General features: G+C 35.2%; 2 protein-coding genes across 3 annotated transcripts; both read right to left on the bottom strand.

Moving 5' to 3' along the window:
- Positions 1-5,350: 5,350 nt before the first annotated feature.
- Positions 5,351-11,184, bottom strand: LOC125674252 (dynein light chain Tctex-type 5-B-like). Of its 2 annotated transcripts, XM_048911377.2 has the most exons (3): positions 9,969-11,184; positions 9,690-9,829; positions 5,351-6,015 (listed from the first exon to the last, which is right to left on the bottom strand). In XM_048911377.2, exons 2-3 carry the CDS (start codon positions 9,825-9,827, stop codon positions 5,458-5,460), a joined length of 696 nt encoding a protein of 231 aa, XP_048767334.1. In that variant the 5' UTR covers positions 9,828-9,829; positions 9,969-11,184; the 3' UTR covers positions 5,351-5,457. The 2 variants fall into 2 exon arrangements, with proteins under 2 accessions (XP_048767334.1, XP_048767343.1); XM_048911386.1 differs by lacking the exon at positions 9,969-11,184 and having other exon boundaries at positions 5,357-6,015; positions 9,690-9,923.
- A 535-nt stretch (positions 11,185-11,719) lies between these two features.
- Positions 11,720-25,485, bottom strand: LOC125674196 (transmembrane protein 132B-like). Its single transcript, XM_048911292.2, has 9 exons — positions 25,205-25,485; positions 20,075-20,897; positions 19,617-19,766; positions 19,116-19,308; positions 18,641-18,784; positions 15,487-15,695; positions 14,753-15,056; positions 14,366-14,554; positions 11,720-14,235 (listed from the first exon to the last, which is right to left on the bottom strand). Exons 1-9 carry the CDS (start codon positions 25,251-25,253, stop codon positions 13,084-13,086), a joined length of 3,213 nt encoding a protein of 1,070 aa, XP_048767249.2. The 5' UTR covers positions 25,254-25,485; the 3' UTR covers positions 11,720-13,083.
- Positions 25,486-25,487: the final 2 nt, after the last annotated feature.

Raw genomic sequence — 25,487 nt, 5'->3', positions numbered from 1 at the left:
TTTTTTTTTTTTCCGATGTTGGACGCTACCATATAAGAAGTACCCACGTGACATGCTATCCGACCAATAAGCTGAATGAGTTGAATTGCATTATGGGTTACTGGAAAATACTAAGTGGATTTTACATTTAAAATGCCAGATTTTGTAATCGCTCTTGGAAAGACAATTTTATTCATGCATTTGACAAATGAAACAGGAGGTGACACTTTTCAGATCTCCCTAATGATAGAATATGGAGTGATCGAATGACATAACACTGATCATGAGATAAACAACAAGTTAAGCAGCTTATAAGGAGTATTGAACTCATCTGAAAGTTCTTAATTTTACATCACATAGGGTCATAATGGAGGTAAACAAGCATTCTGAGAGTATTGCATGGCAATACATAGTCCCCTACCGGTTGCAAAAATTACTGTACCACAACAATATTCAAAGTTCATTATGTAGGTTATGGTCAAAGGGAAAATTGGGGAACCAGGATAGGAATGGTTGGAAATCAACTACTATTCGAGTAGAGACTAGACAAAGAAAAAAGACAAATTTATAATTAGGTTTAGGTCTTTAACCAAGTCAATAAACTATGACATGTAGGTGATCATTAATAATTTAGCTATATTGTTGTATTACTATACTAGAAGTTTTAATGAGTGTATTATACAGAGGTAAGAAACTTGGATGTAAACTAACAATTCATGCTATTTTTCTAAGTCAAAGGGCCATAACTTAATGGAAAATCAACGGACCGAGATAAAATTCGAACTTGATCTGTAACTTGTTATGGCAGAGCAATGAACCAAATATCAAGTGAATATCTGCAAGCACAACCAAAAAAAAAGTCCGGAAAACTGATAATTCATGCAATTTTTCTAAGTCCAAGGGCCATAACTGAGTGAAAAATCAACGGACCGAGACGAAATTCAAACTTGATCTGTAACTTGTTATGACACAAGTTACAAAGCAACTAATATAAAATGAATATCTACAAGAACAGAGGAAAAAAATGTGGAAAACTGGACAGACGGACGGAGCGCAAACCTAAAGTCCCCTTCGTCTTCGTCGGTAGGGGACTAATAACAACTTAATCATTGAAGAGTCCACAATAGGAATATGCAAACAAGGTAGGGGATCCCTAGGACTATCATTTTTTTGTCCTCCTTTTGGGGCTGTTGGGGGTATCATCTGGGGAGCCCCGAGGGTGGGGCTACTTTTCAGACCTTCTCTAATGATTGAATATAGGGTGATCAAATGAAACGAGATATATAGGGAGCAATGTAATCGAACAAATAGAACCCTAAAAAGTATCACATAGGGCTCAGTTTGGGGCTATATATTGTATCTCTTCGGGTTCAACATTATTCCGTAGGATACAGGTACATGCACGAACTTTCACTTTATATAAATTGACCCCAAAGGTTTGCATCGGACTCGTTCACTTTAAAATTTGATGTGATACATAAATGTATATTATACCTGGTGTAGAACTAAATTCAAGTTCAGCTATCTTCAAAATATCAGTTCGATTAAAAGCAAGTTCGATTTGGCTATGTTTGGGGTAAATTGTTATATCTTTTTCAATGTTATTTTGAGGGTGGGGGTTAGAAACTCATTGGATAGGGTCAAAAAATCTTTTCCCTAAGGTGGCTGTCAAAATAAAGTAATAAAATTTGAAAGGGGTTAAATTCAAGTCTTTTTCAGTGTGTTCCATGTACTCAATTTATTACATTTCCTCAAAACTAGGTTCAACAACATGAACTTTTATTAAAAAAAAAAAAAAAAATCCAAGAATATCAAAATCTTTCCACATGCACATCTTCAATATCCATACAAACACTCTATATAATAAGATCTTCACTTGAAAACTGTAAGAAGAGTTAGCCGGAGAAGTTATGTACATGTATTCTCGTTCAAATAAAGGGACAAAACTCCTGCAAAAGTCGAAATAGATCAAAACAAGAGGTACTGTGAGCAATGCTCACTAAGAATACCCCCCGTTTACCCCAATCTCCCAAAGGGTGTTGGTAATAGGTATAAACTACCTCTTTTCTGAGTGTAAAAAACAAATGGTATGACAAACCTTGGGTATTCTCGTTTGTAGGGAGAAATGGATTATCTAGGAACACAGCATCTCCATGCGATGAAAAAAGCCGTTAAAGAATTTAAATGGAAACCATATTGCTACTTCGATGTCCAGTGCGCGTGACCTTTGACCTTTTGACCCCAAAATCGATAGGGAACATCTTCATCCCATGGGTAGTCCGTATGTATGATATGGTGACTGTACACTGTAGGTGGAAAGGATAACGCTTTAGAGCCCGGAAACCATATTGCTACTTCGATGTCCAGTGCGCTTGACCTTTGGACCTCAAAATCGATAGGGAACATCTTCATCCCATGGTAGTCCATATATATGATATGGTGACTGTAGGTGGAAAGGATAATGCTTTAGAGCCCGGAAACCATTGCGTCCACAGACGGACAACCCGATTCCAGTATACCCCCCCCCCCCCCACAACTTGTTGCGGGGGTATAATTACAACATGATCTAAAGTGACCCAAAAAGGAGTTACATTGCAAGTTTCAGCTTGATAGGTGACAGAGAAATGAAAATAGCAATTAACAGAAAACCTCGAATGGAGACGGACAGACTAACGCACATACATCTAACGAAACGGGGTCAACATGGGGGGGGGGGGTCAAAAGTATTTGATCGGAGCCAAATTTACAAACCATCTCCAGATGGATCATTTGCTCCAGTTTCAAGGAAATTTTTCAAACTTTCTCTTTTTCAAGGCTGACAATCTTAACAAGGCCGACGTAACAGGTAATCTGCACTGGAATGCATTTTTCTAGGGCGATGTCGCTGCGGATCTGTAGCTCTCTGGAAAAATATTTGGACAGACCAGGTCTGTGCTTTATAACCTCCAGACCGGTTCTGTGCTTTATAACCTCCATACCAGGTCTGTGCTTTATGACCTCCAGACCGAGTCTGTGCTTTATAACCACCAGACCGGGTCTGTGCTTTATAACTTTCAGACCGGGTCTGTGCTTTATAACCTCCAGACCGGATCTGTCTCAATATTTTTACAGAGAGCTACAGATCTGCAGCCAACGGTGATGTCGGATTTTCAGATTGTTATGTAACCAGGACATGAATACAATTTACCAGGGCCGTAAATTACATGGAGGCGGAGGAGGCAGCTGCCTCCTCCAACTTTTGAGCCAAAAAAAATTAAAATTTAAAGTTCATTAGAATTTATGTTGTTTCCAATAACTAAGAACATGATACCTCCCTTAAAAAGCATTCCAAATCTTTCTTTTAGAATGAGTTAGTCAAGTAACATCTTAGAAGGCCCTAGAATCAAGGATTTTGCACGAAACGTGTTCAGTGTGCACAAAATGTGCTCAGCGTCTGGGGGCCTGGGCGGCCCCCAGACCCCCGCCTAATTTCCTGCCTCCTCCAAATTGAAGGTTAATTTACGGCCCTGTTTACTAGTTGTCTCTGCATTTTTGTCTCCCGCCGCTGCACTAAAGGGGACGTAGACATACCAGTGTCCGTCCCAGTTGACTTTGTGGGCGCATCTCCTCTGAAATAGCTCATAAGATTTTGTAGGATTGTTAGTCACTAGTATGTATTTGATCATATACTGTGCTGCCATTTTTACAGGAGTTATGGGACTTTGTTTAATGCAATCACACGGAGAGTAAAGAAAAGGACTGATAACGTGTGGTTATATGAAATATATTTCATAATCCATTAAAGTATCAGTTTATTCGTTATTTCTTCTTAAAATTTGCCATGTTCATTTTTGAGAAAGGCGAAGTTTCCAGTCCCCTAACCCCCAACTGTGTGCAGCTGCTTCCCTTTATGTACAGAATTCCTCTTAAGTATGTTTACATGCTACAATATAGGAACACTGAACGCAACTCCTCCGAAATCGCTCAACAGATTTAGTTCAAATTTTGTAGGATTGTTAGTTCCATATGTCCTTAATCTATGACTAAACCAGACAAAATGTCCGTTCTTACAAGAAATTTTGTTCTAAGTAAATAGAGTACTTCACCACCTCTACACCAGTTTCTTTCTGGTAAAACAATACACATATATTACTCAAGTTTTAAACCTGCATCGACTAAGACAAGATTAACACGTTCTCCATCATCATGACCCCCACCCCCATTTTACTCTTTCCTAATATATTCTCTTGAAATTTTATCGTACTATGGAAACAGAAAAGATAAAACGTTATCTGAATTGTACTCTTATTTGAAACGCAATTACTGAAACTTCTTACTAGTGACTACACTCAACCCACGACCGCACACACACGTTGAGATCAAACTTTAATTGAATGTGGATTGATCTTGGTTTATACATATAGATATTTGAGAATAAAAGGCTTGCTGCAATATTTTTAGTCTTGGAAACATAGTTTGCTACAAAGGCCCAATGTTTCCAATCTGTATTCCAGAAATACGTTACATAAACATAACCCGCTTCCACTTCCCATACGTGTTCTTGATCAGTTAGGTTTTTAAAGATTTTCTATTTTAAAAAATTATTTTATAACGATATCGAGAAAAAATTTGAAATTCTTTGTAATCTCCTAGATCCACCACTGAAAATGTATTGTAAACAATGGACATCTGACATTTCCATTCACTCCATTTTCCCCTAATGTGTGTGTGTGCTTCATAATTTCTTTCTTTAAGCATTGGAAATATATGTACAAGGGTTGATGGTCCTTCTAAGTACCGTTTTTGTCTTACCCACAAAGTGCTGAGAGACGCACTGCGCCATACCATACGACGATCCGTCAATACAACCACAGGAATCAATATCCATTATATGATTCTCCCGCACAGATTTTACAGTTGTCTGTGAACACACTTCATTCTTTTACAGAACTACATGCATATAAATCTACCAACGAAAGAGAGACGACTATCAAACGATAAATAAAACCTTCCAATGATATAAAATCGTCTAGTTCGCATCGAAGCTTGACCTACAAAAAGAATTCAATTAAAGCTTTAAATCGAAATACCCTCCTCTCGATATAAAATCTCTTAATGGTGTGTTGTTCTTCGCCAATAGGGAAACTACATAATCTGACAATGATTAAAGGCAACACCAAACCTATCAATGTAGGATGAAATAGTATTAAACTAGACTACAAGAACGTGATTTTAATTAAGCTATTCCTTAGCGGCCTTTCTATAGTCCATTCTTTTGGTTTTATGCAAGTGTGATTGGTTTTTGTTGTTTCATACAATGTAGCTTTTAGAACAAACCACATTTAGTGTACAAAATGCAGCGTAATTCTAAGAAAAAACACAAAACTTTATATTCGCTCCAATTTTATGAGACAAAAAATTTATATTCATGTTTTCAAATAATGTAATTATATACATGTAATTAAAATATCTTTTAAAATTCAGGGAGAAATAATCTTTTCATTCATAATATACGGCATGCACGTGACCGATCGCTATCAGTGATTGGTTAGTATACGAATAGGTGGCGTAATTGTCCGTGGTAGTATTCCAGACGCACCGCGTGGCAACTTTCAGTCCTTGGCCCTTATTCTCAACGATTGTCACAGAGCTTACTGTCTTGTACCGAGGAATGTCCAAGTCCTTCATCTTCCTATTTATGATTGTTGCCAAATCTTTAGCAAGAATCTTGCTTCGAACAGAATCATACTTTACTTGTTGTAGCCTAGAATTAAATGTTTCCTGGATGATATTTTCCGCCTTTTTTGGAACAAACACTGTGTTATAATCAGGCTCCAGTTGGTACGTGTTTTCCAGTTGAACTAAAGGTTTGTTAGGTGCCGGTGGTTGACTGCTCTTTTTCTTAGCCAAACGTTGCCATGCGCGTGTGGCGGCAACAATTCGGAAGAATGTGATACCAGGACGACCCTGGGCGGGTTCAGATTTCTTAGACTGGGAACTTGTGGACATGGTTCGACTTCGACGAGTTGTGGTTCCGTCATCTTGTTTACTTTTTCCCTGTAATTGAACGAATCTCGAATGAGGCTATACATCTTTAAAGGGCATGGAAACGATTTGAGCCGAAAATTTTCAAATTTTATTTTCCATTTTTAATGTCTAGAATGCTTGGAGTTCACAATTTTTTGTTGTGTAAACAATTTTAAGGCTCGTGCCATGTTTTTTGTTTACATAGCTTAAATATACTAGTAAAAATTTAACTTACGATACTCGTACGATTATAGTTAGTTGCAATATTCATAAAGGTCATACGATCGAAAAATTGTCCGTGTGGAGTAATTCCAAGGGGGCACTTCTTATTGTACTAATCTGCGCTTTAATTGCTTGTTTGAAATGAAATTCAAAATACTAGTGTCCGTAAAATTTATTTGGAAGAGTGTTCTTATCAGGCCACCTGCTCCCTAGCTTCATCGCTTGAAGGACACAGATGGATGAACAAGACGAGAATATAGTGCCTACGAATGGGTGGATAGGAAACACAAAAATAAAATCACTCTCAAATAGAGTTATAATTCGTCAATTACTTTTAATGTATGTATATTTACCATAAGTTGCATAACGAAACGCCTGAACAATTAAATTATTTGAAATATTGGAATGTGAAAATGAAATCATTAATTTAATTGAAGAGAGCAATAATTCAATTATTGCGCGCATTAATTGAATTGATACGCACTACAATTCAATTCATTGGTTGGTTGATTGTATATATATTATCTAATATTTTCACTCATATAAAGACGTCACCAAGGCTTTTGAGCTGGGAGAAATCTTTATCGTGCCACACCTGTCGTGCCGAGGGACCTCGGTTTTTGAGGTCTCATCCGAAGGCCCGCCCCATTTAGTCGCCTCTTATAACACGCAAAGGCAACCGATGACCTATTTTTACCGGATCCCACTGAAAAGATCAATAATTCGATTATTGCACGTAATAATTGAATTGATACATGCAATAGATAGACCCAATTTTAAATTAACACCCACAAATTATAAGCTGCCTGTCAATCAAACATTTAACAATAGATCTCAGGTGGGGGAGACATCTGCAGACACTGTGGTCTGGGGCTACCTCTGAGAGGTATTTTGATAACAATAACAGTCAGTATCTACAGGCATTCTTTAGATCTTGAGGAAGCCCAGTATACCTGAGTTTTGATAGCATTGACCTGTCCACAACTTCTATTTTCAATTGTTTTTAAAAAGACCCCTGAACAATACAATTTCAATATAATTGTAACCCCCCCCCCCCCTCTATATATATACATGTACATGTGTATTATAAATTACACAATTAGAAATCAACCTTTAACTTTACACAATAATTTCTAAAACTTGTAACTTATTGAAATAATTTATGTCATCAATTTATGACACCTCTATATTTATAACAGAAATTATTCATTGAGTCAATGACTGAGAGTAAGAGAGAGAGGGAAAGAGGGGGTGGATGTAGAGTATGTGTCAGCTACCCTTAGGAATACAACCATTATTCAAACACTATGACCACAGAAACTCTCTGCAGAGGTTTCTGAGACAGGTCCTGTGTATATCAAAACTATAAAAACAACAACAAAAACAAAAATGCACGGACATGTAGATTTCTACCATGTTCTGTCTGGATCACCTCTGTCTCTGTGTATTTCTTTCAAGTGTCATGGGATATAGCAATTAACACCTTGGTAGACCCTGGCCACTCCAGGTAAATAACATCTGTGTAGATTAGGCTCCGCCTACATTTTCACCAACCGTACGGTCATGAGATGGGTCTTTAATTGAATTACTGCTCTCTTCAATTGAATTTCAGCGCGCATCTATGGCAAGTCCTTTTACTATTTATTCGAAAAATAAAATATCTCTTTAAATCAAAGAGACATCTCTTATTTTAAAGAGATATCTCTCTAAAATGAGAGATATCTTTTAATTTTAAGAGATACCTCTCTAAAAAAAAAAAAGCTATCTCTTTCACTTAAGAGTTATCTTTTATACTTTAAGAGATATCTCTTTCACTTTAAGAGATATCTCTTTCACTTTGAGATATCTCTCTCTTTCTCTCTCTCTCTCTCTCTGAGGGATATCTCTTTTACTTTGAGAGACATCTCCTTCACTTAAAGAGATATATCTCTAAGAATTCCTATAGAGATATCTCTCAAAGTCTAAGAGATATACATGTATCTTTAATCGTTGAAAAAGAGATATTTCTCAATGAGAAAGAGATATCTCTTTCCACTATTTTTTAATTAGTTTGAATACTTATGGAATTCTCCCTAAACCGGAAGCCCGCCAAAGCAAATGTTACTATGGTGGCTGTAATCCCGGGCGAAGATTTAGCGTTTACCGCATGTGAAGTGTATACAGGCAACAAATAAAACAAAGAACTGTTCACACAGAAAATTACCAAGAACAAATTTTCTTCCCGTGAACAAATTTGTACTATATCAAAATTGTTTGTGGATAATAACAATCTTATTTCAATATTAGTGGAGTTCAGATAGAAGAACTTCATAAGGAAGATATCCATCTCGAACATGTCCTAGCGCGGAAAGTGCGAGGGTGAATTTTCTCCTTCGCCCTCGCAACTGCGCCCAACCACAATGGAGCAAATGGCCTGAACAGAACACTATAAATCTACGCATTTGCAAAATGTGCAACACGTGCTATCTCAATCCAATTAAAATTAGATGTTGGATCCGCTCGCATACTCGCTACACAAACATCGATGTTTGTGTAGCGAGTATGCAAGCGGATCCAACATCTAATTTCAATTAGATTGGTGCTATCTGGACGTAAATGTACCAAAACTGAGAAAGCATGTGAACTCTCCATCCGGGATAGGTTATATAATGCATATCTTTATTTATTAAAACGACAATAAGAAAAAAGTGAAGCTCTAATTATACACATAATTTGTTATAACATTTGTTTGTTAACTCCATTCACCAGACGTATTTAAATGTTTTAGATACTAGTATGTTTAAACCAAAAAAAAAAATATTTAAAATTATAGCTTTTTTCGCCTATGGTTACCTATTAATTATATATAACATTAAAGACAAATATGTGCGACTCCGTGCTCTACACGAGGGGTTCTCGTTTCGTGGTGGTCCGGATTTTCTGGTAGTGAGGCATTGATATAGATTGTTGATTTCTTTAAGACTTTATAGAATAACTTTTGTCATTGATCTGCTTACCCGATCCGATATAATATATATTTTAAAAAATTGATTAATGATTGCCTCTCAGAGGCGTTCCAGGTGTTCGATCACAAGAGATGTTTTGATCGGTTTTACGGTAAGGGGACTGCATTTAGTAAAAACATGTCTACACTTAAAAGGTTGTTTTTTTTTCCTTAATGATCATTTAATTATAAAACCTCGCGGTATGAAATCTCTAACATGAGCTTAATAAAATATTAATTGTGTCTATAGCGATAGACATGAAATAAAACTGTATAATTCAATTAAATATTTCAATTCCTAAAGTCCTCTTTTTATAACCAAGCTAAGTGTGGCATGGAGAATGGACAGTTTCTTCAAGTTACAGTTGGGATATTTATATATATATAAAACAATCTCTATATGTTTTGTGAACTAAAGCGCACTGAATATTTTAGAAATGTACAAAAATGGTATAATACGGTTAATTTGATTAAGATGGTAAAACTAAGCTTCTATTACCTCAGCCGGATCTTCAGGAGACGAGAGAAGAGAGGCTCTGCTTTTCTGTTTGAGGCTTCGACCAGAAGACTTAAATTTCGGATGGACTTTGTCGTGGGCCTTCAAGGCTTGTATCGTTAACTTTTCACTGGCTTCCATGACTGAAATTTACACAATAAACCATTTCAACCCTAGCTCCTACTAACAAACGTTTTTATATCCGATATATACCACGTTTTATACCAGTTCAAGTGACTGTCTGTTTATTTGATAGCCACTTGTTTATCGAATTTTACCTACCTGGTATAAATCCAAAAGTCCGAGAGGCCGATTTTAAGGTAGTTATGGTGAATATAAAGTGCCTCTTAAAGCCAGAACTCCGATAACACGTCCAGGAACGATAGGCTCTCCTTCCCTATATAAGAGTTAATAGGTATATAATTGGAAGTAAACGAGAAACACCTTCCACCTACGAGTTTGTTACTGGAGCGAAAAATTTGTACTCGATACTTTTTTTTAAAAGGTTGGTTTTATCAGCGAACCTCCAGTATCCATTGCTTTTCCATTAGCAAGAAACTTGCAATAATTTCTTTATGCAGTGTATAACAATAGGGAATGATAAGTTCCAATGTCTTTCTAAGACAAAAACAATTTATATATACATGCAGTGGTATTTTTTATAACCGTTCCAAATAAGTAACATCTTTGATTAAAGTTTCTTTTTTTTTTTTTTTTTTTTTTTTGGTGCGGTGGGATGACTGTATGCAATCAGTTTTGTTTGAGCTGTGTCAATAGACTTCAAGATGTCAACAAAGAGTTAAAATTCTATGTGGAGGTTTCACCTATAAACCAATAGCCCTGACATCCCGAGTGTTAACTTCGATTGGGGGTAAATCGATTGAATGTTTCGGATTTTAACAAGTGGAGTGTCTTTCAAGTGGAAAATCAAGTTGCTTTGAGAGAAATGCTTTTTTATATCGGGGAAAACAATCTGTAGCTGAAAATTTAGACTAAAAAATGTGGTAACCGGATAAATTTTGGTTTGTTCTCAAGTCTTCATAAGGCCAAGTAAAATTAATTAGTAGATTATCATTCAAACTCCACAAAAAAATGGGGCGGGTGGGAGGATTTTATTTTTTATTTTTCGCCATGGTATTCTTGACCTCGAAAATGCCTTCTCTCATTGAGAAAAAGCTTTATAAATCATAATTACATGTGTATTTGGGTTTCTAAAAGGCAAAGTGAAACAAAGTACGTTTACAATAGGGACCGGGCATAAAAATATCCGGAAATCGTAATTTTGAAAAATAAAAAAAAAACGGGGCGGGGCGATTTTCGAGGGGCGGGCGGGAATGATAATCTACTAATTAATTTTACTTGGCCTAATACCTGTTTCACAATGTTCAATTTCAGCGTTTTAAAGGGACTGATGCACGATTTTCCTCCACATTTTGTTTTTCACTTTAAATCATCAAAATAATATGTTTAGAAGGTTTCACAAAAAAATTAATGTTATTCATCATGACAGAAATTCGTTATAGAGAGTTTATCATTTGTTTGAAAACAAAGATTGAGGTGTGTTATTGTTTACGGGGTTTTCAAAATAAATGGATATTGATCCAAGTTTATTATATATATCACATCTCAAGTATACTTTAGGTAACATGTGTCATTTAAAAGTTAAAATTTGTGATTGTACAAAATGAAAATGCTTTAAATTACAAAATTAACGTTTCACTGGTTTGTTTGTTTACATAAAGACTCAAGTCGTTGTTTACATAACACAGAATCATAGCTAAGATATTGCTCTTATCTTTGCATTCAGACGGCCCAAATTTTGGTTGTCAACATTAAATGAGCTATATTTTCAATTTTTAACATCAAAATTGAAAAACATTTCTTCCGAAAAACGTGAACCAGTCCCTTTAATAAAACCGTATGAGTAGCAGTTCCCTCAACAACGAACTGTTGAATTTACACATTTGAATTTACACTGATGTACATAACAGTTCATTAGTAAAACGATTTCAAAAAATTGAAAGAATGACCAATTAATGGGTGTAATTGTTTAATTGTAAATTAATTCACAATAAGGAAAATTAACAACCAATTCTACTATTCTGAAAACAATGAAAATCACACATTACATACCCGACATAACGTTTTCTGATATTAACATTCATATGTAAAGCTTTAGTGATTTTTCACAACATCCGTGGTTGTACTTTAAATCAAGATTGAAAAGATAAATATCTGAACTTATCACAGTTAAAAACAAATTATTTGTCTTTTAGGATTTTGGAAAGGGGGGAAAATAAAATGTATTCCGAATGAAATGTATTGCATACTGTCCATTCATTCAGTCATGATTTCTTCTTTGTACCTAATTGTAGAAAAAAAAAGTACGAGGAAAAAACACTGAGATTCCAGCATTTACAGAAGCACCAACAAAATCATCATTGCATTATGGAGTTGATCAATCCTTGTCCAATAATAATTCTTGAACATGTATGAATTACTATAACAACCAAGATAATCACATGTCACTGAACACCACAATTGTTCAATAACAAAGAAAATATGCTAAGACTGCGTAAAACTTTCAAGGTCTGATGCTAAATCATTTTTTTTTTTTTGGTTTCCAGTCCATGTTGTACATCAATTATATCAGACTCTTCATGTATCTAACTTGAAAATTTGTAAAATGCACCATCTGAAACAAGCTAAGTAGCTACAACTACTAAAACTATATAAAGTGGGACATAAACTGTCATTTCTAAACAGAGATTCTAGCTGAACACAATACATTGCTATAATTAGCATACAAGTGACTTGGATAAATGAAATGTCTAACCTCTATTCCATCATATATAGCATTTACAAATAATGGAAGTTGTGTATTCAACATTCTTAAAAGGGTTATTGTCAATTGGGTAACCTGTTTTTGTTTATTTGATAATAAATACGTAGCAGTTTATCTTACATAAACACAACATTAATATCATAGTCTCTGGGGAAGTGTCTAGTGGTGCACACTTTCTACTGACTTTGCTCAGAAATACAAATATGGCAAGCATATTGCAAGTTAACATTTCATTAGTGCCTGTTGTATTTTTTTGAAGAGTGTAAACAAATTCGTAAAACAACGACAGTATAAACTTACTTTAAATACAAATAGCAGGTGGGATATTTAAAAAAAAATCCATAAAAACAATTCAATGTAAATGTATATATAAACATGATAAACAAGAATATATCAATAGAAACAATAAACTCTAAAGAAATGATAAAAAAATCATACCAATGCCAATGTAAGTTTGGGTTTCTTTTAAATAAATGAATATCACATATGTATAAGTACAGGTCATAAATAAACAGGTAGCACAGGTGTGTGTACAGGACCTAATACTACTCCTTACGCTGAAGACTCTTTCAAATTGTCAAAATAATCAGCCAACTGATCAAAAGACAGTCCCATTGCCTCGTAGTCCCACTTCTCCTGTGGGACTGCATTAGATGCCTGACTGGCAGTCTCACTGTTACGATGGCCATTACTGCTGGTGTCGTCTGACAGAGGGTTCGCCGTGATGCGGATGCTGCACTCCGATCCTTTGATTGTTGATACGAAGCTGTTACGATTACTGCTATTGGCACTATTTCCACGGCTTGAGGAGGATCTGCTCTGACTGGATGTTGAGCGTAAATGACTTGTGTGGTTTCCGTTGAAATCCTCTGCAGGCATCAGGGACTGGGAACATTCGGTCTTCACAGAGCTGCGTTCTAAGGTGGCCCTGCCAATCCACACCCAATCCTTTGCCTGGTATACTGGGTCTTTGTGACTTCTCTTGTGGATTTTTCTCTTCTTTTTGTGTCTCACCATGAAAACTATACAGTTTATGAGAAATACAGAAATGCCAACACAGAACACAGCAATCAGCACATACATGCCAATCTCCAAGGGAGTTAATTTTGAATGGTTTGGACTCTGTAACAGTTCTTTCTTTGTTTGAGAGTTGAGGCTAGAAACATCCTGAATCTGTGGATTACTTTTAGCAAGATCTTTCTCCAGTTCATTTAAAACAACTAGTGTTTGTGAGTTTGGATTAGTATGAGATAATTTCTTGCTCTTTCCATCTTGATCTACGTGGCTTCGTTGATGTTTAACAAGTTTATCTAGATCTTGAGGTTTCTTTGGCATATAGAAATTGTCATATCTGTCACTGGCTCTATTGTCTCCATAATGACCATCACTGAACAATCGGTCACTCTGAACCTGGTTGGCATGTGAAAAATCTGCCTCTGTTATTACATATCCTGAGGAAAGGGTTGGCATTTTTTTCTTTGGACAACTTTCCCCTTGTTTCAAAGACACTTTGATAGATTCTGATCTGCCCTCTGAAACTGCATACACTTTGATGTTGGAAAGGTTACTGACAAAATTTCCAACAACTTTAATTAAGATTTGATTTCTGTTTTCCACCTCCAGGTAGAAATCTGCATCTGACACTTTGTTTAATGGGAATCGTGTACCATCACTAAACTCAATATGTATGTCCAAAATTCCACTCTGAAAAACCAAGACAGACAAAAATTTGTCTACTTTATTATCATTTTGAAAAACGAAGTTACGATGGTTTTATTTAAAAAAAAAATTGAGGTCTTTTAATATGTCATCTGATTTCTATTTGCATACGTACCTGCCACTGGGTTTGGAATTTGCTGTATATATGACCTCTTGCTGACCAGGCCCCTGGGACTTCTTTAGAGGGATAGACATCAAGACTGATTCCAGTCACAAGATTGACAATAAGCCGCTCTATCTGGACTTTATCATTTCCTACACGAACAACTCTAGCTGCTAACACTCTCCCATTGGCAGATATTACCTACAAATGAAACATGATAGCTAATGTATAACATCCTATCTATTGTACCAAAATCTATGACTGCTTACACTAAATCATGTGAAGTTTGAGAATGAAATGTTTCAACTGCTCTGTTTCATCATCAGCTCTAAGAGAGAACTCAAATTCTGAATTTTTCAATTGAAATGTTTATATCACAACAATATTTGAAAGTTTTACCTGGACTTCAGTCAGTCCAGGACTCTGGCCCTGAAGAATTTTGTCCTTCAAACTAATAATTCTTGGATCTGCAACACGTAGCTGATGCTGTAGAAGGTCTGTGATCTTCAGGGAAGCCTGTCTGTTGACAAAGTAGTTATAGCCAGCTGGAGTGGCTATGTAAAATTTAGCGTACACATCCACCAAGGCCTGCTGCAGCCGTAACTGACAACTTTTGCCGTACTGTTTATATTTTTTACCGAGAAGGACGCTTGGATGAGTATGAGTCAGCATACCCAAATCCACCACTCGTTTATGCCTTGATCTGTAAAGTATTCCCATGGCCATATAAACAATTCAAACTCATGTTATGTAAAATCTTTGATAAAACCCAACAGAATTAAAGTGTTTGCCTTTGACATAAAAATAAACATTTCCATTTAAGATACACTCTAAACATACAAAAGGAAGATTTACTGAAAATTTAAATTGACCAATGAAATCTTGTACATACTGACCACTGACTTACAATATTATCGATAACAGATGCATGTAAATATCAAGACTTATCCTTTGATGTTGCTCATTACCTTAACAATCCCCTATGGACACATATGCAATACCGTTTTCCTAAATCACTTAAGATCTTCCATCTACCTGCATTTCATTTCTAAACACACTGTCAACACATCAACTTGACTATAAGAGCTGATCAAACAAATTTAACACTGAATGACATAGGATCAACCAATTACCTCCACTTGTTCTTGAGTGAGCCAACTTTCCAGGAACGAATTCTGCTGAGTTTACTATCAGAAATTTGAATATCTAGAGGATTCATTGGTATCCACACCCTGACATTGGTAAAAGCTGTGTGCTGGCCTGACTTGGTGATAATGGTCACATTGTGGGATCCCCGACTCTCTGAACCATTTACATAAATGTATGAACAGTCAGGTTCCACCTGAAATACACAAGAAACTGTTAGCATGGAGAAGTAAATTCAAGAGTTCATAGAAACTGTTAGCATGGAGCAGTAAATTCAAAAGTTCATAGAAACTGTTAGCATGGAGCAGTAAATTCAAGAGTTCATAGAAACTGTTAGCATGGAGCAGTAAATTCAAGAGTTCATAGAAACTGTTAGCATGGAGCAGTAAATTTAAAAGTTCACATGTGATTAATGTAAAAGCTTTACACTCTATGTTTTGCGAGTCACAAGTACCTTTCGACAGAGTAAAGTGAAATCCAAAAGCATATTCCTTTTCATACAATGTGAACTCACAGATTTGGGTCTATAAATAATTCTTTGGCAGGAAATCATAATTTTACAGATTTTTCATTACATAGCAATTAAAGTAATAATATCTCATGAAATATCAAAGAAAAGAAGTCCAAAATCATGAAGTCATCATAGTCGATATTATCGTTTAAAAAACAAAAACCCAACAATGAAATGATGAACCTGAGACCCACAAGCAATATGCACTGAGCCATTACTAGTCTGTGCATTCAATCAATTTCAGTGGAAATATCAGAGTAAAATGTCAATGATTCCTTCATATAAAAGTTACACAGAGATTTAGTCATTGTGTAACATTTCACATGTAACTATCCATCATTTTGAGCTGTTCAAAGTTGTAGAATCAATACCCTGTGTATGGTGATTTACAAACACAACAAAATATAGATGAAGTTTTTGTACAGATGCAGCTATGCAACAAACAGAACATTTTCAAACAAGAGGCTTGCAGGACTTGTTAGTCATGAGTATTAGTTAAAAGTATCACTAGCCCCAATGGGTTATGAGAAGAACTGTTGGGAACAAACGCAGAGGAATAAGATGGACACTGACATCTATGCTAGAAGACATAGATTTTGCTGACGACATCGCATTAATATCATCTACTGCTAACCATCTTCAAAAGAAAACAAACGAACTGAATATAAATGCTAACAAGATCGGCCTTAAAATAAACAAAAAGAAAACAAAGACCATGCAGTTTGTTCCTGCACCACCACAAATAAAATTAGAAAATGAGAACTTGGAAGAAGTAAATGAGTTTACATACCTTGGAAGCACAATTAGCAAAAACAACGCAACAGAAAAAGACATCACCAGCAGATTACAAAAGGCAAAAGCTTCATTTCACCAACTTAATAAAATATGGAGGACTAGTAACATCAGCGAAAAGACAAAGATCAGACTATACCAGAGCAATGTCCTATCAGTCTTGCTGTATGGTGCAGAATGTTGGAGACTAACGCAAAAAGATAATCAAAGGCTGTCCGGATTCCACACAAAATGTCTATTAGGAAAATATGCAAGATCTACTGGCCCAGGAAAATATCAAACAAAGATCTATATAAAAGAACAGGGCAGAAAGATCTAATCACAATGATTAAACAAAGACAGATTAGATGGCTTGGTCATGTCGTCAGAAAAGGAAACGAATCCATCACAAAAACAGCACTTAAATGGACTCCAGCAGAAGGAAAGAGAAGCAGATGAAGACCTAGAGAGACATGGAGAAGGACTATAGGAAGTGATATAAAGAAGATGGGAAAAACCTGGAAGGAAATAGAAAAGATGGCTATGGATAGAAACAAATGGAGGGATCTGGTATCAGCCTTATGTGCCACTGGGCACGAAGAGGATAGGTAGGTAGGTATCACTAGCCCCAGAGGCTGCGAAATCATAAATTTACTGTTCTGCACATCTAAGTTCTAATATTCAACAACAATATAAAACAAGACATGTTAAACACAAATGCCCTAAAAGTGTCCATATTGATGAAGACTTTACATAATATAACATGTTAAATTAATACTATATGACTATTTTCGATGTAAATTGTAAAATTTACTATTTTAGTACCACCTTTTCTGCTTTTCCATAAGATGCATTTAGATTCATATGGTATCAGGAAAATTAAAGAAGTCTTTCATATGATACAGACAATAAATCACTGTGACCATTTTCTTCCTACCCTGGAAGTAAAACCCCTACCCCTGGGATCATGAAATTTTGCTACAGGACTTCTAAATATTCACGTAGATTCAATTTAGTATCAAATAGATGCTATTCAAATGTTTAACACATAAATATACCAAGTTTGGCCCTGCCCTAAAGCCAGAAGCATTACTCTAGAGATCATGAAATTTACATTTTTGGTAGAGGTTCTCCTGTCTTCGATTAGTTTTTGTTACAGATGAAGAGCATGTTTGAAAATGGGTAAATATTTGGTAGACTTTGCCCGGCAGACTTTGCCCAACCTATAAGGCCCCACAGTTGCAGGAGTCCCGAAATTTACAATTCATGCCCCCCTTATCCCAAAGAGGTTCCATACAAAACTTGAAAAGAATTGGTATGGTAGTTTTCAAGAAGAGATTAAAAATGTTCAATTGTTAACACAGGACAGACGATGCAAAACATTTTGCATTCTGAAGCTCAATCTCACTGATCCTGTTCAGAAATTGAGGCAAAAAAAATATATGTTGGTTTCCACTTTCCCGACCGACCATAAAAATTTCTGCCGACCCTAACACGTTTTTTTCTATTCTCACAGATTTTGCGAATGTCATCACTACAACAAGAGTATATATTATTGACTTATTTATTATGCACTAGACAGATTCCAAAACACAGAAACAGTTTTTGTTTACAGTATAGTGAAAGAAATGTTTTGATTCATCATATAACTTTTATTTGATTACTAGATAATCACTATAGTTTATGCATGGTAGAATACTAAATCATTAAAAAAAAATAATTCAACCTATAAAATAAAATAAAAAACAAAAACAACATCTACCTACCAACCCTTAAAAATTTTGAGATGAAAGTGGAAACCAACATATTTTTTTTTTTTTGGCCTGATGACATGTATGCTTATTGTGAACATAACAAACCTTGAGAACATCTGTTTCTTTTGAGTGGCACGCAGCATGTCCAAGAGCACTGACTAAAGTATCAGAGTCTCTCACCAGATAAACATGTAGAGGATAGGCCTGTATTTTACCCGTCAACATTGCAAAGTTCAAAATCTCATCCACCTGGAATCAAATCAAGAAAAGTGACAACAAAATCTAAAATACTGATGGAAAGTATGCAGTCAATTAAAAATTGAAATATTCATTTCCAGTAATTATTGATTTTTAAAAATAACGAAAGTCAAGAATGTCTTTAATACCAAACAATTAGATATCTAAATGTGTGTTAGGATGGAAAACTTTTTTTTCACTGCAGCGTTACTGGTTACAGTTTTAATACAGAGTCAAGTCCTTTATGATGAAATAGGTTTAAAATGCAGTAAAAAGCCAAATAACTTTAGATGTTATATTTGCTTTTTTAGATGAGAACCCTGAGGTTATGAGTGTGTCATACCTTGATAAGAGTGACCAGCTTTTCATTTCCTTTGCCCCTGAGGTTAATCTTTGATATCACTTGGCTATCTGAAGAAAAATATCTCTCTCCTCTACTGTCCTTCTCATATTTGATGTTCCAAACCACCCTTCCCGCCTCCCTATTTCTGACTGAAGACTCAACTTGCAACTGCCACGCAAAAACATCCTGAACTCTGTTAAAGCAAAGAAAAATAGAGTCCTCTGTAAAGTATTGAAAATGGAAAAACTGTTTCAATTCAAATGCTCAACATGTATTTTTTCACCAAGTGGCAATTACATATAAATAAAATCTTTAGATCATGTGCTAGATATCAGCATACTATACTATAGATACATGTACACTATACAGATTGTATTGAAATGTATTTACTTGTCTGGTTCAAAAATAAATCTCTTCAGTCAGCTGTAAATTTGAATACAATACTACAGATACATGTACTTTGTACATATTTTTTTTAAATAGATGGTTGTGACATCTTACACATTAGATATTCTATAGCTCTGTGGATCTTTGAGATAGGCTGTTACAGTAGCTGCCTTGCTGTTTTCGTCTACATCCACATAAACCTGCCATGGACTGTCTCGATCTGCCTCAGCTCCAATAATCATTAAACCCTGTCTCACCCGAGCACTGCACAATTGCAAAATTTGATTAGACAAGTCGTTCAGATATTGATGACATGCTTCAACATTTTCTAATGACATTTACTGGGGTAACATATTGGCTTCAGATGAGCACAATAGAATGTGCAACACCTCTCTGAGGATGTGAACACACCCTTAATCAAATCAAATAAGAATTTACAGCGATAAAAATGGATTTTCCCGAGCAGTTTGAAAATACACTTCTACAAGTGGCAGAGTCTAAATGTCTTTCATTTTATTACCGATGAACCTGTTGAAGAAAATATTCACATTCATTAAACATCACAGTCCTACCTCATTACGAGATTTCTCATGTCCGACCCTGCATCAAATTTCACTGGGACTTGAAACACAGTGCCAGGATCCAGGGCACTGGTTGGAACATCAATCAATATGTCATCTTCCCTCTCTCTGTGAAAACTTTTCAAATCTTTAGACAATGTAGTGCTTGCTAGAAACCTCCTACTGCTCATAACAGGTTTCTCAAACAACCGTCCCGGCACAATAGAGTTGGATGCACTTGCACACTCTTGGTTTTCACCCTTCTGTGAAAACGCATAGTACACCTGTACTGTAGAATTGTCATACCACCATGCTGAGGGTAGCGTTATACCATTAACACATGCACTGTCGCCAGCCCCAAGGACACAAATAGAGGACAATTCCTCTTTTTCGTGTTGAACGAACACATGACCACACAGTCCTTCGTCTGTAATGTGAGATGAATCAGTAGTCCTTCCTTTGACCAGGTGTTCCTGCTTCTTGCTGTTTTTATGGGGACTTGCATGAATCAGAACTTGAAGCCTGGAATATTTTTGAGAAAGGCTACTTGTAACTATCTTTGCAGAAACATCCCTCCCAAACACAGTTCCATGATGTATGGGTTTGTCTACATGATCAAGATTTGGATAGATGTTGGATATATCTTGGGGAATCACTTGTTCCTTTTCATAGGGACCACTCTTTACTCCCAGCACATAACCCTCTGATGGTCTGGTGACAATAAAATCCTCCTTCCGTGTCAGAGGGTCCCAGGACTGTTTCTTATGATATACTGGTTTTAGGAAGTATCCATCACTTGGATTATTGAAGTAAATTTCTAAACCTAAGGAAAATCCTGGAAATATAGAGAAAATTGTATGTATATATACTTTTTTTTCAATCATAAAGTTCATGATTTCATGAATGACACATTATTTTCCCACATCATTTTGATCTGTGCTGATCACAGGCACCAAATTCAGTCTATGCGAAAGACATCGGACCGTCGGACCTGACCGATGTACAGTGCCTGAGGTCCGATGCATAATTTTTTACACCGGACCGAAATGTCCGATGTCTCAGTGTCCGGTTTTGAACTTTACTATTTTGATGCGGAGTCATTTAAATATTTGTTATAAGAAAAAATAGCACACAAATCCAAATATGTAAATGAATGTGATTAAAACCGCATGGACCATCTAAAGTAATATACAGGAGGGATCCCTGGTATAGTATTACTAGTATAATAGGGCTGGGACAATTCAGGGTTACCTCGATTCGGTTCGGTTTCGATTCAGAACAGCACGGTTCGGTTATTTTCGATTCGGTTCATGTTAGGTCCAATTTATCTAATGACACCACAGAAATAAACAATTTTAATGAGTAGCATATTTGATTTGATTTTATTCAGGTTATATAACTATATGTCGTCATTTGTAAGCATCATATCTATTCATAATGATATTTTATAACTTTGATAGAAAAAAGAAAACATTGACAGTCTATCAAATTTTGTTATATTAATGTGCTGCATAAGTTTTGGTTTGCACAAATTTATAGTGAATCTTAAATGTATATGATATTGTTTTCATTGGTATGCAAACATTCAACAATTTTATCAATTGAGAGTCTATGAAAATCTCTCCTTTATTGATTTATACTTCTCTTATATGTGTCATTACCTACGATGTTGATTTCACTCCACCACTGACAGAAAATGCTATATATGTCATGTAAAGATAAACTGCAATAATCTTACGGACCATATTCTGTTGGTATCTGATTGGTGAAAATTCTAACTCTCAACACAGCACTGATTTAAGTCTCTGTTGCATAAAAATCCACGTTTTCAACATCACTCGGACGCCATATTTGTTGTTTTAGTGTAAGTAAAATCTAAACCGAACCGAACCGAAATCCGGAATTTGTAATCGGTGCATCGAATCGAATGTTATGAATCGCGGTGCACCGACATTTTCGGTGCACCGCACAGCCCTTTAGTATAATAAATAAGATTTCCTTGGTTTTGCATTTTCAGGTGTTTCACTTTTTTACATTAGGTTTTTCGGTCTGACAAAATTTGGTTCGGTCCGGTGTGTTCATTGATTACATAGGACCGAATGTCCTGTGTGGTCCAAAAAACTTTCGCATGGACTGCAAATTTGGGACCAAAAACCTCCAAATAAACATTATTTAAATATCAGGTATTTATTGACTGTTATCATTATAACATCCGAGGCTCTTAGTCAATATAATATATTATCAAGCTTCCTGTTAGTTTATTATACTCATATCTGATCTACTATATACATTGATATTACATTTTTTTTTCTAATTTCCAATTTTAATCAGCAGAGAAAGTTACACAAAATGGGCAGGGGTGAAACAATTCATCACATGACATACTATTACCCGATCATGTGACGAAGTTTCTAGGTCATGTGAGAAATTATTGCCCGATTAGCAGATTAGGTTATGAAACAATTATTTCATGCCTACTAGAGAAACAGTAAAAACTACTGCCTCTCGGTAGTGGTGAAGACCCGGGAAACTGTCGTCCTCGGTTCATGGCCTCTGACAACAGTTTCCCAGGTCTTCGCCACTACTTCGGGACAATAGTTTTGACTGTTTCCCGAGCAGGCATGAAATTATTGTATACTATACATATTCGATACCCTATTAAAATTTTCCTATAAAGTTAACAAAAACAACTCTGTTGAGATCAGAAAAATAGTTGACAATTTTTTTTTTTTACCCAGGCTGGGCCCTTTGCTTGCTAACCAAACATGCTAACCATTGTGACACAGAACCACTCCACGTTTGGATAAACTACATATATCAAAGATGTTAGCTTCTCACCTATTGAGCACTACTGCACAGGATGATATATAAATATACGATACATTCATTGTTTGAACTTATCCAATTGAAAATATTTATGTAGATTCAAATCTTTAAAAGGTTTAAAAACAACAATATTTTGTGGTGGAAAGCTTTAAATCTGCATGATTTTTCAGTTTCATCAAATATATCAATATCTATATAACTATTGATATATACTTAAATTTTATAATTCATGATACAAATAGTAGGGACTTGGGAACTAATTTAATTGTTGTAAATTCATTAACTTGTTTAGTACATTCTTCCAAAAGAACACTGATTATCAAAAACACCTAGTCTTTAATTCACCCAAAATTTTATATATCAAAAATTTAATATTTTGACCAATAATTTGAAAATTTCATCTGCATCCCCAATCTTTTGAAGTTCCATTTTTAATTTTGAGGCAACACTTTATATCTTAAATGCAATTAAAAATTATAAAAAATAGTCCTAGTATATATTCTTTTTAACTTTCAAATTCTTGTATATGAATTTTTCTGTATTGTAAGCACTAAAAGGTCATAATTTAGCATTAACTTTTCTATAATCAATATTGTTAGAAGACATGAGTATGCATTAATTTGATGCAAAAATTGGTTTGTGTTGCTTTATATGTTGTGTTGACACCAACAAACAAAACTACTTTATGTGAATAGATTGGAAGTATATTCTAAGTGCAGAAAGATCATATTTAACACAATGAAACTCAATAACAAGCACTATGACCCCCCCCCCCTTTTTTTTTAAATTTCATAACTCCCCTTTAATGTAGAAGTTTAAATACAAAACCCTAATATTTTGAAAAAAATATTGACAGGACTCGGTGACTGCATAAAAATGTTAAAATTTGCGTGCACAATGCCAAAACACATTGCACATACCGAAGGAAGGTGAGTGTACTATGTGTTGAAACCCTGCCTAATATTTAGGCATAGTGCACACAAAATGTAACTTTATTAAATAAATATCTGTGGTGCTGACATGTTACATGTATATTTTCAAATACTTCTAAAACAATCATTCACTGTCTCACGGTTTTTTAATATGACACCGGTTTAATGTGCAAAATTTGCAAAAATCAAATTTAAATCTGGTATGCAGGACATATCAAATGTTCCTTGATTTCCTGATGTTTCAAAGGAATTGGAGAAAACTTCCAAAGTCCAAAGATATTTATGTCAGAGAAAACTTCCAGATTTTCAGTTTACAAAGACTACGTATCAGTAATTGTAAAAATCAGCTTTCATGAAAACTCACTGGTCCAAAGACTGAGGCCAGTGAATTTTAAGGTTGGTCAGTGAAAATAAAAAATAATTGACTTCCCCCTAAATCAACTAAGGAATAAGGGTAGCTTTAAAAATTGGTGTGAAAAAGAGTGTACATATGAGAATGATAACTGATCATTTAGTAACAGAGAATTAAAGCCTATTCCAAGGTCTGTGTAATGCTGAATTATATATAAATGGTAAGAGCCAAAAATACACATATGCAAATAGCGGTAATAGATCAATATATATCATATATCACTTTGAAAGATTATCTGCTTTTACACCATTAGTTTCTGCTATCAAATGCATTTACCATTCATTACAAATTAAGCAAATATTGTACATTTAAAAGCAATACTGTACATTGTCTTTAAGTATAGTTATGCAAAATGAAATATCGGAAAAGAATATTCACACACTGCTGACAGATCAATGCTCTACACTGCATTAAAGTAATATCCCAAAATATTGATTGATCCCACTTCAATACAAAATGTGGCTGTATCACATGTACACACCGAGAAATACTGGTGTGTAGAATTTATAGACCTAAATAGAAAGCTTTGAAGTTTTTCTCCCAGCTATCACATAAACACTATAGGCATGCAGCTATTAAATGTGTTCTGCTCTGATAGCCTGCCAGGTGACTTGCAATTTTTCTTTTAATCAGTAACTTTGTTAACTCAGTTAAAAATCTTGAAAATCATAGGGGCTTTTTTTCCCCTCATAATCTTCAGTTTTTCTTTATTAATTGAACTGGTCTATCAAAGTGTTATATTTGTTTGAAACTGCAATTAATAATATAATTCGTGAAGGTGACTGTGATAGAAATTCTAGATCCGCCAACGATACTTTCAAACTACCATAAAAGATCACCGACATTGCAGTCCTGTACATAACCAATACCACTTTATAACGCCGTTTTATAAATTACCTCAACAAATGAAATATATTTGAAAAATAAATAATAAACATGACAAAGTTGAAACAAACATGGGTAAATTCTTACCAAAACACAACACATATATTACAGAAATGTGGATAACCATCCAGGCCATTATATCTCCAAGGCTTTATATTATCCCCCTACATTTGTTACAAGTAAGGATTAATCCAACGTTTAGAATTGTATCCGCCATAGTTAGCCTGTTGCTTTAGATGACTGCCACAAAGTCTCCATCATCATCACTCCAATATTCCTATTCCACCATTTTTCACATACAGAAAAGTAGTCCTATTTTTATTTCTATTCATGAATCATAATTCATTTTGAACATAGCAAAAATCAATGA

The sequence above is a fragment of the Ostrea edulis genome, chromosome 1 (genome assembly GCF_947568905.1).
Source record: "Ostrea edulis chromosome 1, xbOstEdul1.1, whole genome shotgun sequence".
In the NCBI taxonomy this organism is placed as follows: domain Eukaryota; kingdom Metazoa; phylum Mollusca; class Bivalvia; order Ostreida; family Ostreidae; genus Ostrea; species Ostrea edulis.
This window is presented reverse-complemented; position numbering and strand designations above follow the sequence as displayed.

Bases quoted from the DNA above. Each gene is read 5' to 3' on its own strand.
- LOC125674196 (XM_048911292.2), bottom strand. From the start codon at position 25,253: ATGGCCTGGATGGTTATCCACATTTCTGTAATATATGTGTTGTGTTTT. The intron at 20,898-25,204 runs GTAAGAATTTAC...CTATATTTCCAG, and splicing joins AATATATGTGTTGTGTTTTG to GATTTTCCTTAGGTTTAGAA. The intron at 19,309-19,616 runs GTAAGATGTCAC...TTGCTTTAACAG, and splicing joins AGCTATAGAATATCTAATGT to AGTTCAGGATGTTTTTGCGT.
- LOC125674252 (XM_048911377.2), bottom strand. From the start codon at position 9,827: ATGGAAGCCAGTGAAAAGTTAACGATACAAGCCTTGAAGGCCCACGAC. The intron at 6,016-9,689 runs GTAATAGAAGCT...GTTCAATTACAG, and splicing joins CTCCTGAAGATCCGGCTGAG to GGAAAAAGTAAACAAGATGA.